Genomic DNA, 15874 nt, shown 5'->3' on the forward strand with positions numbered 1-15874 from the left:
ACATGTTTCCCCCCATCCTGAACCCCCCTCTCATGTCCCTCCCCACCCCATTCCTCTGGGTTGTCCTCTGGGTTGTACTGGCTTTGAGCGCCCTGCTTCATGCATCGACCTTGCACTTGACCCCTTTCTTTTTAGCCTGACTCTGTTGCTGGTGGAAAAGGAACAGAGACTCCTTGTTCTGCAAGAGGCTGACTCTGTTCAACAGCAAGAGCTAAGCTCCCTGCGCCAGGACATGCAGGAGGCCCAGGCCGGGCAGAAAGAGCTCAGCGCCCAGGTATCTCCCACCCCAGCAGGAAATCTCTTCCCTGGTGGAAGCCGGCCTCTGGAGTTGGCGGGTGCTTGCTCAGTCATGCTGGGGCCTTGGCAGCCCCGGTGGGAGAGGGAAGCCAGGACTGGGTAGGGTGGAGCATGGGAACCTGACCCAGAGTCAAGAACAGACTGCTGATGACCAGAACATGGTGCCCAGAGGATAGGGCTCACGCAGGCCTGTTCAAGCCTGGCCACTGCCGAGTGCACCTTGTCTGCCCGGCAAGACACAGCAAGGGGAATAAATATTACTTCCCTCGGGTCTGCGGCAGCAAGAGGCCTTCCATGGACTTGGTCTGTTCACAGCAGGACCCCAGACCTGTGCACGGTGGGAAGATGGAACTGGAGGAAAAGCATGAAGGGAGTAAGAGCTAGACGTAGACTGTGGTAGAGCAGAACCCAGGTCTGCTTGTTAGATCCCTGGGTGTGATCCCTGCTCTACTGCTTCTTGGTTGTATGCATATCGCTTTATTCATCCATAAAACAAGGGTGATAATTCTTAATCACTATAGGAATATAGAAAGTGTCAGGAGCACAGTAAGCATTCAGTAAATGGTAGCCATTATTATTGTGACTGGTCTTCTTTTGGCTCAGTATCAGGGTTTCAAGAAGAATTCTTTTTTTTTTTTTTTCCGGCTGCCCCAGATCTTAGTTGGCACTTTTGTTGTGACATGCAAAATATTTTTAGTTGCAGCATGTGGGATCTAGTTCCCTGACCAGGGATTGAACCCAGGCCCCCTGCATTGGGGGCACAGAGTCTTAGACACTAGACTACCAGGGAGGTCTCTCAGGCAGATTTCTAATCATAGCAGGAAGCTGGCATAGTTGCCAAGGGGACCAGGGCCAGAGCCCATGACCATATAGCCCAGGCCCACGTGTCAGGAGTCCTTAGGTAGGTCAGATCTGGGGTGACACTCATTCCAGATCCTCCCTTCCTGCTGGAGAGCTGAGCCTCTTGAAATCCTCCCAGCCCCAGACAACCCCAAGACCCTGGGGATCAAGTGGGATTGGGCCCGGGAGGGTCCAGGGAGAGGGTGTCCACTCCCTGCTTGGAGTGACCATACTTCTTCTCTGGCAGGTGGAATTACTGAAGCAGGAGGTGAAGGAAAAGGAGGCTGACTTCCTGGCTCAGGAGACTCAGCTGCTGGAGGAGCTCGAGGCGTCTCGAGTCACCGAACAGCAGCTCCGAGCTTCCTTGTGGGCCCAGGAGACCAAGGCGGCCCAACTACAGCTGCGTCTGCGCAGCACGGAGAGCCGGCTGGAGGCACTGGTGGCGGAGCAGCAGCCTGGGCACCAGGCCCAGGTCCAGCTGGCCAGCCTCTATTCTGTCCTGCAGCAGGCCCTGGGGTCTGCCTGGGAGAGCAGGCTGGAGCTGAATGGCGGGGGAGACTCAGCACCCTCCCTCTGGGGCCCAGAGCCAGGTGAGGAGCCACCCAGGAGCTCAGGCCTTTGGGCAAAGCCAGGCTTAGCTCCTGGGGTGGAGGAGAGGGGTGCAGTTCTCCAGGCAGTACTGCATCAAGGCCAAGGCCACAGCCTCTGGGATGGATTCAGTCAGAGTGTGAACCCCAGCTCTGCCATTTGCTAGACATGTGTCCTTGGGCAAGTGACCTCTCCTATCTGAGCTTGATTTTCTCAACTGTAGAATGAGGGTGTTATAAGTACCCACCTCTGGGGTTTTTTCTGAGGAGTTAATGAAATGACAGAAATAAAATCGCCCACACAGTCCCTGGCACTTGTTCACATGCTCAGTCATGTCCGACTCTTTGCAACCCCATGGACTGCGGCACGCCAGGCTTTCCTGTCCTGCTGCTGCTGCTGCTGCTGCTAAGTTGCTTCAGTCATGTCCGACTCTGTGCGACCCCGTAGACGGCAGGCCACCAGGCTCCCCTGTCCCTGGGTTGGCACTTATTAAATGCCTAACAAATGATAGCTGGCATTTTCTAGTGCCCATCAAAGCGTCTGGCATATAGGTATGCAGACCAGGGCACGATGAACAAACTGCTGAGGGGGATTCTTTGAAGAGAGGGGTGGATAGGAAGGCCAGGGCCATGTCTGGGTGGTGTGGTGTGGCTATTTCATTTCATAGTGCAGCCAGGTCAGGAGGTGTTTCCTCGTTTTTTCAGACCAGAATGGCACTAGGATCCTCTTTAAGAGAGGGCCCCTCCTGACGGCTCTCTCAGTTGAGGCAGTGGCGGCCGCCCTCCAGAAGCTTCACCAAGACCTGTGGAAGACGCAGCAGGCCCGGGTATGTGTCTCTGTTCTCCTTCCTCAAGCTCTTCACCTTCCCTGAAAAAGGCTCATGGTGTAGTTTGACCTGTGTTATTTCTTCTTTAAAAAAAAAAATTATGTATTTGATTGTGCTGAGTCTTAGTAGTTGCAGCCTGTGGGATCTAGTTCCCTGACTGGGGACTGAACCTAGGCATCTTGAATTGGGAACGTGGAGACTTAGCCACGCTAACCCCCTGGTGGTTCCTTGGACCACCAGGGAAGTCCCTGACCTGTTTTATTTCTGACATCGAGTTGGAATGAGTTCTGCCTCTATTGCTTACTACCTGGCAGCCGTGAATAAAGCATTCAGCTTCCTGGACCTTGGTTTCTTTAGTAAATTAGGGCACCCTGTGCCCGCTTCATCAGGTTTTGAGGATTAAATGAGTGAGGGACTCAAGTGAGCCCTGTAAACCGTGATATTCTGTGTAGATCTGGGATATTGTTTTACATCATTTTCCTCTCAGCCACGAATTGTTCTTGGTGCCAACACCTCCAAGAAGAAACCAACAAAAGGGGATCACTGAGATCTGAGGATGCTGTTTATAGGAACATTCTAGGCCCAAGACAATATGAAATGTCCTCCAAATCCCACCTTATGGTGACCCTATTGGTCAGTGAAAATTGAGTGTCAGTATACCAGCCACTCTGAGCTAGGGATACAGAAAGGAGAAGCACCTGCTCTCTGCCCTCAGGAAGGCTCATGACAGGGCTGAGCAACCCAGCTTCATCCTGAGATTAAAGCCGAGCGCTAGAATTGACTAGATCAGTAACAGGTGCACATTCTGATAATAGGAGGCAGGGACAGTGCAATCTGACTTGAGAAGGTCAGAAGAAAGGAAGCAGTGACCTTTGAGCTAAAGTGTGAAGTGGTTCAGGAAGAGGAGAGGGATCCTGAGCTAAGACTTCAGTAGGAGTTCTGTTTCAAAGATAGATGGGTCAGAAGGGGAAGCCAGGCTCCAGCCAGTTGGGGCAGAGCCTGTCATCACTTCTGGGAGCCAGATGCACGTGACTTCAGAGGTAAATAACCCAGCAATCTGAGAGCAGGTCCTCGATGGCAAACCCTGACAGAAGCTGAGGGACTAGAGGGCTCAGGCTCTGGACTGGGGTGATGTCATGGAAGACGTGGAGCTTGAGTTCCACGTGCTTCCTTTCCCAGGATGATCTGCGGGATCAAGCCCAGAAGCTGGAACAGCGTCTCAGTGATATGGAAGCTGAGAAGAGCCAGGTGCACACAGAGTTTCAGGCTCTGCAGAGACAGCTCTCCCAGAACGAGGAAGGTGAGAAGCTCAAGGCAGGAGGGTTTTGAGGTGAAGAGAGGAATGGCAGGCTTCACAGGTGGCACTAGTGGTAAAGAATCCGCCTGCAATGCAGGAGACCTGGGTTTGATCCCTGGGTTGGGAAGATCCCTGGGTTGAAAAGATCCCCTGGAGGAGGAAAGGGCAACCTACTCCAGTATTCTTGTCTGGTGGATCCCATGGACAGAGGAGCCTGGTGGGCTATGGTCCATAGGGTTGCAAAGAGTCAGACACGACTAAATTGTGAGGAAAGGCAGAGAGCCCAGAGGGGTGAGATTGGCCTGGGAACCACTCTTTACTGCTTGCCCACAACTGCGAGAAGATATCCAGAGGCCTCTCCAAAGGGGTGGTGAACCCAATGAACTACTTTTCATGCTTTGCTTGGCCTTTGAGGGCCATCCTGGCAGAAGGGATTAGGAGGAACAGATTTTGTGAACTGAGGGAAGTTGCTGGCTAGGCTTCCATTTTCTCTGTCTGCAGGTTTAAAAACTGGCTACCTAAGGCCTAGTCTGGAAGAACACCTTAAAATTCTGTCATTAATCATTTACCAGTGTTACTTATTTTGTCATCCCCAACTGTTCTCAAAGTGATTAGCAGGGATCCTGAGCTTGTTTGGGAAATAGAAAAGGGGGGAACCTGGGGAGAATGTATCTGTGCTACAACCAAAGCTGGGAAGGGTGTTTACCACCAGGAAAAGAATGAGGAGGGTCTTCAGGCTCAAGGCTCAACTACAGAAGAGAAGAAGACAACATGGGGAGTGGATCTGGGTCTTAAAATGTCCCACTGGGCTCCATGAGAGCCATACACAGAACTGGGTTCTGGAGCTTTTGCAGAAATGGAGGGCCCCCAGCAGAGCCGCCCTGGTCTCTAGGAACCTCTGCAAAATCCTTGAATTACTGGCTGAAAAGGACTTCCCATGTCATGAAGCTCAACCCTGTCTGGAATCCAGGGTTGAGAAGCTATGTGATTGGGATGAGACGTGTTGGCACAACTGTCAGGCAGCAGATGCAGACCAGGGGTCTGGAAGCAGCAGGGAGCCTAGACAAGCAGAGCAGTGGGCAGAAGGGTCATGTCTCTATGAAACTGGATGTAATTCTCTTCTTCTTGGCCTTTTCCTCCTTTGTTTCTCTGTTCCCCTTCTCCCATCTACCTGTACATCCCTCTTTTCCTCCACCCCAATCATGGGCCTTCCTCCATCTCTTCCCAAAGAGAAATCCAAGTGGGAAGGCAAACAGAACTCCCTAGAATCTGAGCTGATGGAACTGCGTGAAACTGTGGCATCCTTACAGAGTCGCCTCCAGCAAGCAGAGCTGCAAGGAGTGGAAGCCCAGGTAAGGTGGTACTGAACTGGGGAGGGGCCAAGGCTCGGGCTCCCATCCTAGCCCCTGGTCAAACCCCATGCATATATAGTGCCCAGCTTTCTTCAATGGTGGCTCCGTTTCTCTGGCTGTCCCCACAGCCCTGAGGACCATTATGAAGGCCTCAGTGAATCCTCCTTTAATTACTCTTTCTGAATTGAGGTTGAGATCTATATCCCTTGACCTGAAGGACTAGAGTCTAGGATGGCTGATTTGCACCAGACTTTGAGCAGAGCAGAGCATGGAAGTGTGGTTGGGATGTTCTTTTACAGCATCAGCCTAACTAGAACATTCAGTTCCTTTTGCTCACATCCTTGACAAGGCTGATGCCACAGAGGAAGGAAAGGAAAGGCCCTTGTTGGAGTGACACTTTGAGGGAAGCACAGCTTTAAGGCGGTTTTGTATCTCGTTTTCCAGAATGAGCGCAAGTTACTGCAGGCAGCCAAGGAGAGCCTGACTGCCCAGGTGGAACATCTCCAAGCCTCTGTCACAGAAGCCAGGGCTCAGGCAAGTGCTGCTGTGGCCCTGGAGGAAGATCTGCGGATGGCGCGCTCAGCGCTGAAACTGAAAAATGAGGAGGTGGCGAGTGAGCGCCAGCGAGCCCAGGCCCTGCAGGAGCAGGGTGAGCTGAAGGTGGCCCAGGGGAAGGCTCTGCAGGAGAATCTGGCTCGCCTGGCCCAGGCCCTCTCGGAAAGAGAAGGGGAGGTGGAGACTCTGCAGGGGAAGATCGAGGAACTGGAGAAGCAACGGGAAATGCAGAAGGCTGTGTTGGAAGTGCTGTCTCTGGACCTGAAGAGAAGGAACCAAGAGGTGGATCTACAGCAGGGACAGATCCAGGAGCTGGAGGAGTGTAGGTCTGTGTTAGAACATCTCCCCGTGGCCGTCCAGGAGCGAGAGCAGCAGCTGGCCCTGCAGAGAGAGCGGATCCGGGAGCTTGAGAAGGACCAGGAGACGCAGACGAGCATCCTAGAGCATCATCTCCTGGAACTTGAGAAGAAGGCCCAAGTGATTGAGTCCCAGAAAGGGCAGATTCAGGACCTGAAGAAGCAGCTGGTCACAATGGAATGCCTGGCCCTGGAGCTCGAGGAGAAGCGTCATAAAACAGAGAGCCAGCGAAAGGCGATAGAGGAGCTGGAGGGCCAGAGGGAAGCACAGAGGGTGGCTCTGACTCACCTAACACTGGACCTGGAGGAAAGGAGCCAGGAACTGCTGGCACAGGGCAGCCAGATCCAGGAGCTGGAGGGCCACAGCACTCTTCTGGCTAGTGAGCTCCAGGAGAAGGAGCAGGAGGCTATGGCCCAACGAGACCAGATCCGGGATCTGCAGAGGCAGAAAGAGCGTCTGAGTCAAGACCTGGAGAGGAAGGAGCAGGAGCTGGTGCTGCTGAAGGAGAGGACGCAGGCCCTGGAAGATCAGAGGAGCCGGCAGAACAAGATCCTGGAGGAAGACCTGGAGCAGATCAAGCTGGCCCTGAAAGAGCGGGGCCGGGAGCTGGTCTCGCAGCGGCAGCTGAGGCAGGAGCGGGCGGAGGAAGGGAAGGGCCAGAGCAAAGCTCAGCGTGGAAGCCTGGAGCACCTGAAGCTGATCCTGCGAGATAAGGAGAAAGAGGTGGAGTGCCAGCAGGAGCACATCCAGGAGCTTCAGGAACACAGGGACCAGCTGGAACAGGAGCTCCAGGGCCTCCACAGGAAGGTGGGTGAGACCAGCCTCCTACTGACCCAGCGGGAGCAGGAGATCACAGTCCTGCAGCAGCACCTGCAGGAAGCCCGGGACCAGGGGGAGCTGAAAGAGCAGGAGCTTCGGGGGCGGCTGGAAGAGACCCAGAGGGTCCTGGTGCAGAGGACCCAGGAGCTCCAGGCCTTGCAGCAGCAAGAGGCCCAGGGCCAGGAGGAGAACGTGAAGGAGCAGGCGGACTCACTGCAGACCACCCTGGAGCAGGCGCATGCCGCCCTGGAGGAGCGCCGGGCCGAGCTCGAGGAGCACAAGGAACACGCGCGGAGGCTCCAGGAAGAGTTGGCGGTGGAGGGGCGGCGGAGCCAGGCCCTGGAGGAGGTGCTGGGTGACCTTCGGGCAGAGGCCCGGGAGCAGGAGAAGGCGCTGCGGGCCCTCCAGCAGCAGTGTGCCGAGCAGGCCCAGGAGCACGAGGCGGAGGCCCGGGCCCTGCGGGACAGCTGGCTGCAGGCAGAGGCACTGCTCGAGGCCCGAGACAGGGAGCTGGAGGCCCTGCGGGCCAAGGGCCAGGCCTCCCAACGGCAGGAGGAGGCTGCCCGGGGCCAGGCTGAGGCTCTGCAGGAGGCCCTTGGCCAGGCTCAGGCCGCCCTGCGGGAGAAAGAGCAGCATCTCCACGGGCAGGCCGAACTGAGCCGCAACCTGGAGGCCAGCATGGCCACCTTGCAGGCCGCCCTAGACTCCTGCCAGGCCCAAGCCCGGCAGCTCGAAGAGACCCTGAGGAAGCGGGAAGGTGAGATCCAAGATGGGGACCTCCGGCACCAGGAGGCCATGCGGCAGCTCCAGCAGGTGCTTGCCCAGAGGGACAAAGAGCTGAGAGAGCTGAGGAGGCAGGGGCAGCTGCTGGAGAAGTCTTTGGCCCAAGAGAAGCAGGAGCGCAGGCACGAAAGAGAAGGGGAAGAGGTAAGGGGCCTTCGGGAGAGCCTAAGGGAGCTACAGCGGACCCTGGCTCAAAAGGAAGATGAGCTCCTGGAGCTGCGAGAGGCCCAGCAAAGGAAGGATCTGGAGGACTTGCCCCGCAGCCACAAAGCCTCGCCCAGGGAGGAGCCGTCTCCCCAGCTCGATTCCTCAGGGCCCAGGCTGCAGCGGGAGCTGGAGCGACTGCAGGCAGCCCTGAGGCAGACGGAGGCCAGGGAGATCGAGTGGAGGGAGAAGGCCCAGCACCTGGCGCTGTCCCTGGCCCAGAGCAAGGCCAGCGTGAGCAGTCTGCAGGAGGCAGCCCTGCTCCTACAGGCCTCCGTTCTGGAGCAGGACTCGGAGCAGCAGAGGCTGCAGGTGAGTCACATTGTGGCGGGTAAGACTCCGGGGCCATCTGCGCCTCAGGATGTGAGAAAAGGTGAGGTCACGGACACCTCAACACAGTGGAATCCCGGTTAGTGTGCTAGTGTGGGGTGGGAGGGGCAAGGCGACACCCACAGACTCTGCCCTCCCAGAGTTAACGGTCTAGTGGAAGAGCGATTATTGTGCAATGCAGTGCAGCTCTTGGGGTTAGTGCTTAATTAGGATTAGTTTAGTGTGCTCTGAGCAAACTAGAGGGATGCCCCGCCTTTCCTGGGTCCCAAAAGGCTTCCTGGTAAAAGTGATGTTTGAGATTAGATCTGAAGGGACCAGTAAGGAAGTAGCCCAGCACAGGTTATTGTCGGGGGAGAGGAGAGAAGGAGGGGAGAGAGAACGTAGAATGTCAGTCAGGGAGTTGAGGCTGCCTGGGACATAGAGCAGGAGGCTGGCAAGAGTAGAGGACAGCAGGGGCCCATCGTTCAGCGCTTGTCAGCATGTTGAGGACCTGGGTGACCAGTGGGAAGCGGATGAAGAGTTTGGGCCTAGGCAGTGACAGAATCAGATATATAATAGTTCATAAAGATGGCTCAGGCTGCCGTGTGGAGCAGCTGGAGATCTGGGGAGACCGAGTAGGAGGCTGTAAGTGGGAGTCGGCGGGGAGATGGTGACCTGAGATCGGAAGTATGGATGGAGACACGGAGAAATGACAAAGTAAAGACAGGGCCCAGGTTTCTGCTCACTGAGATAAAGGTGGGTTTGGGGAAAAGGAGGGAAATAGTGCTGTCAGTTTGGAAACGAGGGACGTACCTGTGGGACCTGCAAGGGGACAGGTCCAGTGGGCGGGTCTGCAAAGTGAGCTGAAGGTAAAGGATGAGATTGAGGCCAGCAGTAGAGACTTCGGAGGTATCAACAGTTAGAAAAAGTGGGCTCCTCTAGGCAGGATGTTGAATAGCAGAGGAAGTGACCTTAGAGTATGACCTTTACCCTCAGGTCAGGGCCATGTCTTAATCATGTTTCACGATGCACTGAGCACAAGGTCTGCACACAGTGGGCCATCCGGAGAGCTGGGTTTACTGCTGGACATAGGGAGGTATTATCTCTTTTACCAAGAGGAGCCCAGCCCATTTTTCCTGAGAAGTCAACTCTATATCCTGGTCCCTTGACTGGATGTGAGCACTGGAGAACCCCCTCCCCGACCTCAGACATACAACCCTGCAGGGACTAGCCTTCCTGGAGCCCCAAAATCTCTGTTCTGGTTAAAATACAATATGCACACAAGGGGTTTCATTTATGAACTTTGGAGTCAAGTTCTTGGATTTTAAATACAGTTCTGCAGTTTAGTAGCTGTGTGACCTGGGGTAAGTGCTTTTTCTTCTCTGACTCATTTTTCTCATTGATAAAATATGAAATAATAATATCAGCCCCATACAGCCATTTTGAGTCCAAAAAGCAATATAAATAAGAGCACAAGAAAGAAGCATTCAGTAAGTGGGACTCCTTTCCTATTTCTAGGCCTATTCTTACCAGCACAGAAAAAGTCAGATACGTAGGTGGGCAGGAAGGCACTCTCTATACTTGTGAATTACTGAGCCATATTTACTCATTAATGGAGTTCAGGTTGGTACCCCCATTCCCAAAATACTCAAGGACATTTTTCGGAAGTAGCCCTCTTCATAGTAGCATCACTTAAAAAAAAGCATTTATTTGGCTGTGCCAGGCCTTAGTTGTGGCATGTGGGATCTAGTTCCCCCGACCAGGGATTGAACCTGAGATCCCTGCATTGGGAGCGAGGTGTCTTAGCCACTGGACCACCAGGGAAGTCCCAATAGCATTATTTAAAATTGAAGTATAGTTGATTTACAATGTTTCAGGTACATGGTAGAGTGTATATATATATATATGTATATACATATAGAATATATATATAACTGAATATACCTATATTCTTTTTCAGATTCTTTTCCCTTGTATTAATAGGTAATTAGAAGATAGTGAATATAGTTTGCTTATTTGTGCAATACAAGCAGATTCTTGTTGTTTATCTATTTTATATATAATAGTGTAGTGTAGATCTGTTAATCTCAAATTCCTAATTTATCTCTCTTCCCCCTTTCCTCTTTGGTAACCATAAGTGTGCTTTCTGTATCTGCCAGTCTGTTTCTGTTTTGTAAATAAATTCACTTGTATCATTTTTTTTTAGATTCTAAGTATAAGTGATATCATGTTATTTGTTTTTACCTGTCTGACTTGCTTTACTTACTAAGGCTGTCCATGTTGCTGCAAACGACATTGTTTCATTCTTTTTATGGCTGAGTAACATTCCATTGTATGTATTTACCATCTCTTCTTTATCCATTCATCTGTCGATGGACATTTACACAGTAGCATCAGTTTTTATTTTAAGCATTTGACATGCCAGGCACTGTTACTCTCACTTTCTTTTTCTACAACAACCCTGAGACGCAGGAACAGTTAATATCTTCATTTTATAGTTGAGGAATAACCCATAAAAGAGGTTAAGTAACCTGTCGGTGATCATCCAGCTCATGAAGGGCAGAACTCGGATTAGACCTAAGCAGGCTGACTTTCAAGCGTGGTCTCATACTCCTGAGCTTCTCCTCCCTCCCAGACAGCCACTACCCACAAGTAGACCATCTGTTTCTCTTCTCTGTCTCCCCTCTTCACCTTTGCCGTTTATGAATGCTTGAGTGTCTAGAAAATAATCTAAACACTAGTCTTCCCATTTATCCAAAGAAGTTTAACCCCAGAGGCTTGATCTACGCTTCGTATTTTATAAAGGTGGTTGTGGTTTGGAGAGAGCTCCTATCTTGACCCAAGTCACATGGCCGGTAAGTGATGACACAGTACCCACCTCTACGTGATTCCTGAGTCCACGCTCTTTGCACCACACGTAGTGCTCCCAGTTGTCGCTTAGCTTAGGCAAGATCTAAAATGAGACAGGTCAGGGAGTTCCCTGGTGGTTTAGTGGTTAGGATTTCACTGCCATGGCCCAGGTTCAACCCCTGATTGGGGAGCTAAGATCATGCAAGCCATGCAACATGGCCAAAAAATGAAAATAAAGGGAGACAGATTTTAGTCCTAGACCACCGTGTATCCTTGGGGAGATCCTTCTCTGTTCCTTTGTTTTATCCGTCTGTAAAATGAAGGTTCTGGACTAGAATAGCTGAGAGGTGCCAAGAAAAATAAGACTATAAACCTGATGAGACTGTTGAGGATGGAGGGTGGAGTGGATGTATGGATGTTACTCTCACTTTCTGAATGTGCGGTCACCATGGTGTGACTTGCTCCGCACCTTGATGTCCCAGGACGAACTAGAGCTCACCAGACAAGCTCTGGAGAAGGAGCGATTCCACAGCCTGGGCCTGACCAGCCGAGCAGAACAGGGGCCTGGAGGAGAGCCCGGCATCCGGCTGGGAGAGGTGAGCTGGGGGCCTGGTGAGAGCAGATGGCCCAGGAGGGAGTGCCTGTCCAGGGGCTTGTCCCCTTCCCCTGAGAATTGGGTCCCTAAAGTGCACACCTGCCTGGTTCATCCTTTGCCCTCTGTCTAGCTCCCCTGCCTTCCCCTGTCTCAGGGGCTGCCCTGGTGAGCTTGACAGGTCTCTCTCCTTCAGGTCTCAGAGGTGAAGATGGAGCCAAGTCCTGAGGCGGAGGAGAGGCAGCGCTGGGAGCAGAGGCTTGAACACCTGCAACGAGCAGTGGCGCAGCTGGAGGTTGACCGGAGCCGGCTGCAGCAGCACAACACCCAGCTGCGGACCACCCTGGAGCAGGTGGGTGACTCCGGTCCTCAGCTCCTGCCCCCAGTCCGAAGAAAGGCGCGCATCTCCACTTCTCCTGCAGCCCCCAGGGCAGGGGGTTTGGAAACAATAGCCTGGGACCAGATTTGGCCTGCTCTCCATTTCTGAAAATAAAGTTAAGTGGGGATGCACCAGTATTTGTGACAAAGACTGAATGGCCCACAATGCCTGAAGTTCTACAGAAAAGACTTGCTGGCCCCGCTTAGAAGCCCGGGAGGCTGGCCCCACGTCCTCTGTTGCAGCAGCACTGTGCACTCAGGCCTGTCCCAGCACAGGCTCTCCTCTGCACAGTTCAGCTTCTCACCACCCCTTATGTTCGCACCACACCCCTCACACCAGCCTGCTCCCCAAAAAGGCAGCTCGGCTGCAGCCCAGAGCCAAGCCCAAGCCCTGGGCTCTTACTCACACCCAGTCTCTGCAGGTGGAGCGAGAGCGGAGGAAACTGAAGAGGGAGTCCATGCGCGCGTCGAGGACAGGGGTCCTAGAGAGCAGTGGAGCCACAACACCATCCCCCACACCCCAGGTTTGTCCATTTTCATTGAGTGCAACTTCCAGAAAGCCCAAGCCCAACCACCAGAAACAGTCCTCTGCAATGTGTATCCAAGGCAAGAAGCCGATTCAGCCAGTCCAGAGGGCCCCTCCTGACCTGGCTCTGTCCCGCCCAGCACTGCCTCTGACCCAGGAAAGAGGCCCAACATCAGTGAGTGGGCCTTGAATCAAGGCTGGCAGCCCTGCCTTCTGAGCAGCCTTTGCTGATGTTAAGTCCACCTGCCCCCAGACCAGTGCTTCAGGCTCCTAGGAGCAGAGATCATGGGCTTCTGGTCTCTCCCAGTGTGTGGTCCTTGCCACACCCAGATGTACCTAGGGACTCGATAGCAGCTTTGTGGACCTCTTAGACTTCCTTGCCCTTTGCAATACTGAATTTGCAAGATATGGGTCCAAGGTGTTTTCTGGTGGTCGTTCAGTCACTAAGTCGTGTCCGACTCTGCAACCCAATGGACTGCAGCACGCCAGGCTTCCCCATTGAGTCAGTGATGCCATTCAACCATCTTATCTTCGGTTAACCCCTTCTCCTCCTGCCCTCAATTTTTTCTGTGGCCAGACAGATTTAGGGGAAGACACCACAAACCATTCTTTCGACTGAGTTATGACCATCAGTCGACAGTCCTGGATCCTGGCAGGCAGGGACGATCTCTGGTGGCTGAGCACGTCCCAGCCCTCCATCCCCCTTCCTTTAAGGAGAGTTTCCCAAGGGCAGGGCCCTTGTCTCACTTCCCCTCTGCATCCTTTGCGTGCTGCCTGGGACCAGCACGAGGCAGATGTGCAGTGTACTTTAAATGAGGAGGTGCCTTGAAGAAGCCAGTCCCATCCAGACCTCTGGGACATTTGGCATCAGGTTTCCACAGGCGTTGCCCACTGGTTTGGTTTAGGCCCTCTGAGGCCTCTCCTGCCCCCGGGCCCTGGTGCCCCAGGATTATGGGAGGCCTGCACAAACCCCCGATGGAAGGCCTGTTCCCCTGGAACAATATTTTTCTCCCCCAGGATGGAAGAGGAGGACAGAAGGTCTCCTCGGATGCCACACACATGGCTGAGCTGCAGAAAGAGGTACGTTCCAGAAGGTTCCATCTTCTAAGGCTCTTATCCCCACCTGGTACTCGGACAGCAAGGCTTTGGTGTCTGCTATGTGCTTGGTCCCTTGTGCATCTCCAGCAGGGAGAGGGAAGATAGTTCGTGCCTCAAAGAACTGCAGACCCCATGGGAGGCAAGCAGAGCCCAGTCCCAGCTCCACCTGCTGCACTGAGTGCATTTAACCTCTCCTATGCTTAGGGTGGGAGCGGGGAATAAAGTACACTCCAGGCCCCAGACTGCCTACCGAGAAAGGGAAGGGAAGAAGGCCGAGGAGCAGACAGAAGATTCTAAGAGGACGGCCTGAACCAAGCAGAAGCACCCGGGCCTCCTCTGCCCTCACATGCATGCTTGCCGGCAGGACTGTCCCCAGCACACCAGGCAGAGCAGCCTGGTACAGGGGCCAGGATCCACACCCCAAGCTCAGGTCAACCTCTGGGAACCTGTTTCAAATACCTTCTTGCCTCTGAGGCCTCACCTGAAGGTTCACCCTGTCTTGCAAATCCCAGGAGTAATTAAAACTATGAAATTCTGATTTCAGAATCTGTGCCAGAAGTCAATAGTCACTACTGGAAGGGCCTGACTATATAGCTAGACCTCAAGCTCTCACTTTGAATTCTGTTAGACTCATATAAAGTGATCGCTGAGACAGGCCCAGACTAGGGTGAGGCAGGGCAGGCCTCCCTGTGGACCTGGAGCTCCTCCTGAAGTTTTGCACTCGATGAGGAGCCTCTCTTGCCCCACCCTCATCCTGAATGTGCCCTGAGCTCCCAATAACTCCACCTCGGTATACCCATCTGAAAAATGGATCAGTCAGTGATTCTCAACCCTTATGCACATTAGAATCATCTGGGGAGCTTTGAAAAAAATACTGATGCTCAGGTCTCATCTTGTCTAGTTAAGTCAGAATGTTTCTTAAAATCTCCCAAAGGGGCATGATGGAGCTTTCTATAGTAATTAAAGCATTCTGTATCTTGACTGAGATAGTGGTTATACATGGGTATGTATGTTAGGAAATATGTTAAAATGTACTTAAAATCTGGGCATTTTATTACATGTAAAAACATGAATAGTTTTTTTTTCCAAGCTCCCTCTTTGAGCCTCCTGTGCAGCCACGGCTGACAATCACTGGATTCTCTGATTCCCAGCAGCCCTTCCCCTATGCACTGTAAAGCCTAATCCTGAGATTCATGGGCGTGGAGTTGATTCAAAGGCTGGTCTGACAAGAGCCACAGGAGCCAAGCAAGGAGGAGGGGGGGGCAGCTTCACGGTCCTCCACGGCTCTTGCCCTCTTGGTTTTCCTGCCCCCCAGGTGGCCCTCCTGCGAGCCCAGCTGGCCCTGGAGCGGAAGCAGAAGCAGGACTACATCGCCCGCTCGGTGCAGACGAGCCGCGAGCTGGCGGGCCTGCACCACAGCCTCTCTCACTCCCTCCTGGCCGTGGCCCAGGCCCCCGAGGCCACCGTCCTGGAGGCTGAGACCCGCAAGCTGGATGAGTCCCTGACTCAAAGCCTGACATCCCCCGGGCCCATCCTGCTGTGCCCGAGCCCCAGCCCTGCTCAAGGCACCTCCAGGTAGCAGCCACAGCCCGGGAGCTCACAGACAGACAAGATGGCGCTACTGTGGGCTGTGGCCGCTCCACACAGTTGCAGTGGGAAAGAACAAGTTCTGGCTCTGTGACCCAGCCTGGGCGCCCCAGGTCAGCGGACATTCCCAGGAAGAGGGGAGGAAACCCACAAGGCTGAGGGGGCAGGCCCCGACTCACACGGGAATGAGAACACAACACTTGTTGCCAACCTGCAGTCACCTCGAGAGTGCCTTGCCCTGGCCAAGTGGGTATCTGCAGCCTCTCGCGAGAACTTGTTATCCAGCCCCTCACCCTCTGTCACCTCCCCCTTCAGTAATAAACCCTGGGTCTTGGCATTTGTTCTCGGCTGCTGTCTTTACAGTATAGCTGAGTACATCAAGAGCATCTATTAAGGAAGGCTTCACCAAAGATATCCTGTCAGGCGGCATGCATTTATCATCTGCCTGCATTCTGACAGAGACAGGCTGCAGAAGGCACACAAGACAGAGCCCCTGTCCACAGGGAGCTTGAGCCCAGTTGACAGGACCAGGCAGACGCCCATCCCTGAGTCAGAGACAGTTCTGTGTGCTGCCTAGAAGTGCCGTAGAAATGCCCGGGCCTGAGGCAAAAGGTAT

The 15874-nt window shown here is 53.6% G+C and overlaps 1 protein-coding gene across 9 annotated transcripts in view; it reads left to right on the forward strand.

The window, feature by feature from the left end:
- Positions 1-15595, forward strand: part of CEP250 (centrosomal protein 250) — a 48775-nt gene extending 33180 nt beyond the window's left edge. For all 9 annotated transcript variants that reach the window (XM_069548419.1, XM_069548414.1, XM_069548413.1 and 6 more), the window contains 11 exons: positions 136-274; positions 1385-1727; positions 2430-2551; positions 3731-3851; positions 5079-5200; positions 5645-8230; positions 11560-11673; positions 11866-12021; positions 12470-12571; positions 13591-13653; positions 14987-15595. In XM_069548419.1, the coding sequence (XP_069404520.1) occupies positions 136-274; positions 1385-1727; positions 2430-2551; positions 3731-3851; positions 5079-5200; positions 5645-8230; positions 11560-11673; positions 11866-12021; positions 12470-12571; positions 13591-13653; positions 14987-15250 (4132 nt within the window). In that variant the 3' untranslated portion in view covers positions 15251-15595. The remainder of the gene's footprint in view (positions 1-135; positions 275-1384; positions 1728-2429; positions 2552-3730; positions 3852-5078; positions 5201-5644; positions 8231-11559; positions 11674-11865; positions 12022-12469; positions 12572-13590; positions 13654-14986) is intronic.
- Positions 15596-15874: the final 279 nt, after the last annotated feature.

This window comes from Ovis canadensis, chromosome 13 (assembly GCF_042477335.2).
Source record: "Ovis canadensis isolate MfBH-ARS-UI-01 breed Bighorn chromosome 13, ARS-UI_OviCan_v2, whole genome shotgun sequence".
NCBI lineage: Eukaryota > Metazoa > Chordata > Mammalia > Artiodactyla > Bovidae > Ovis > Ovis canadensis.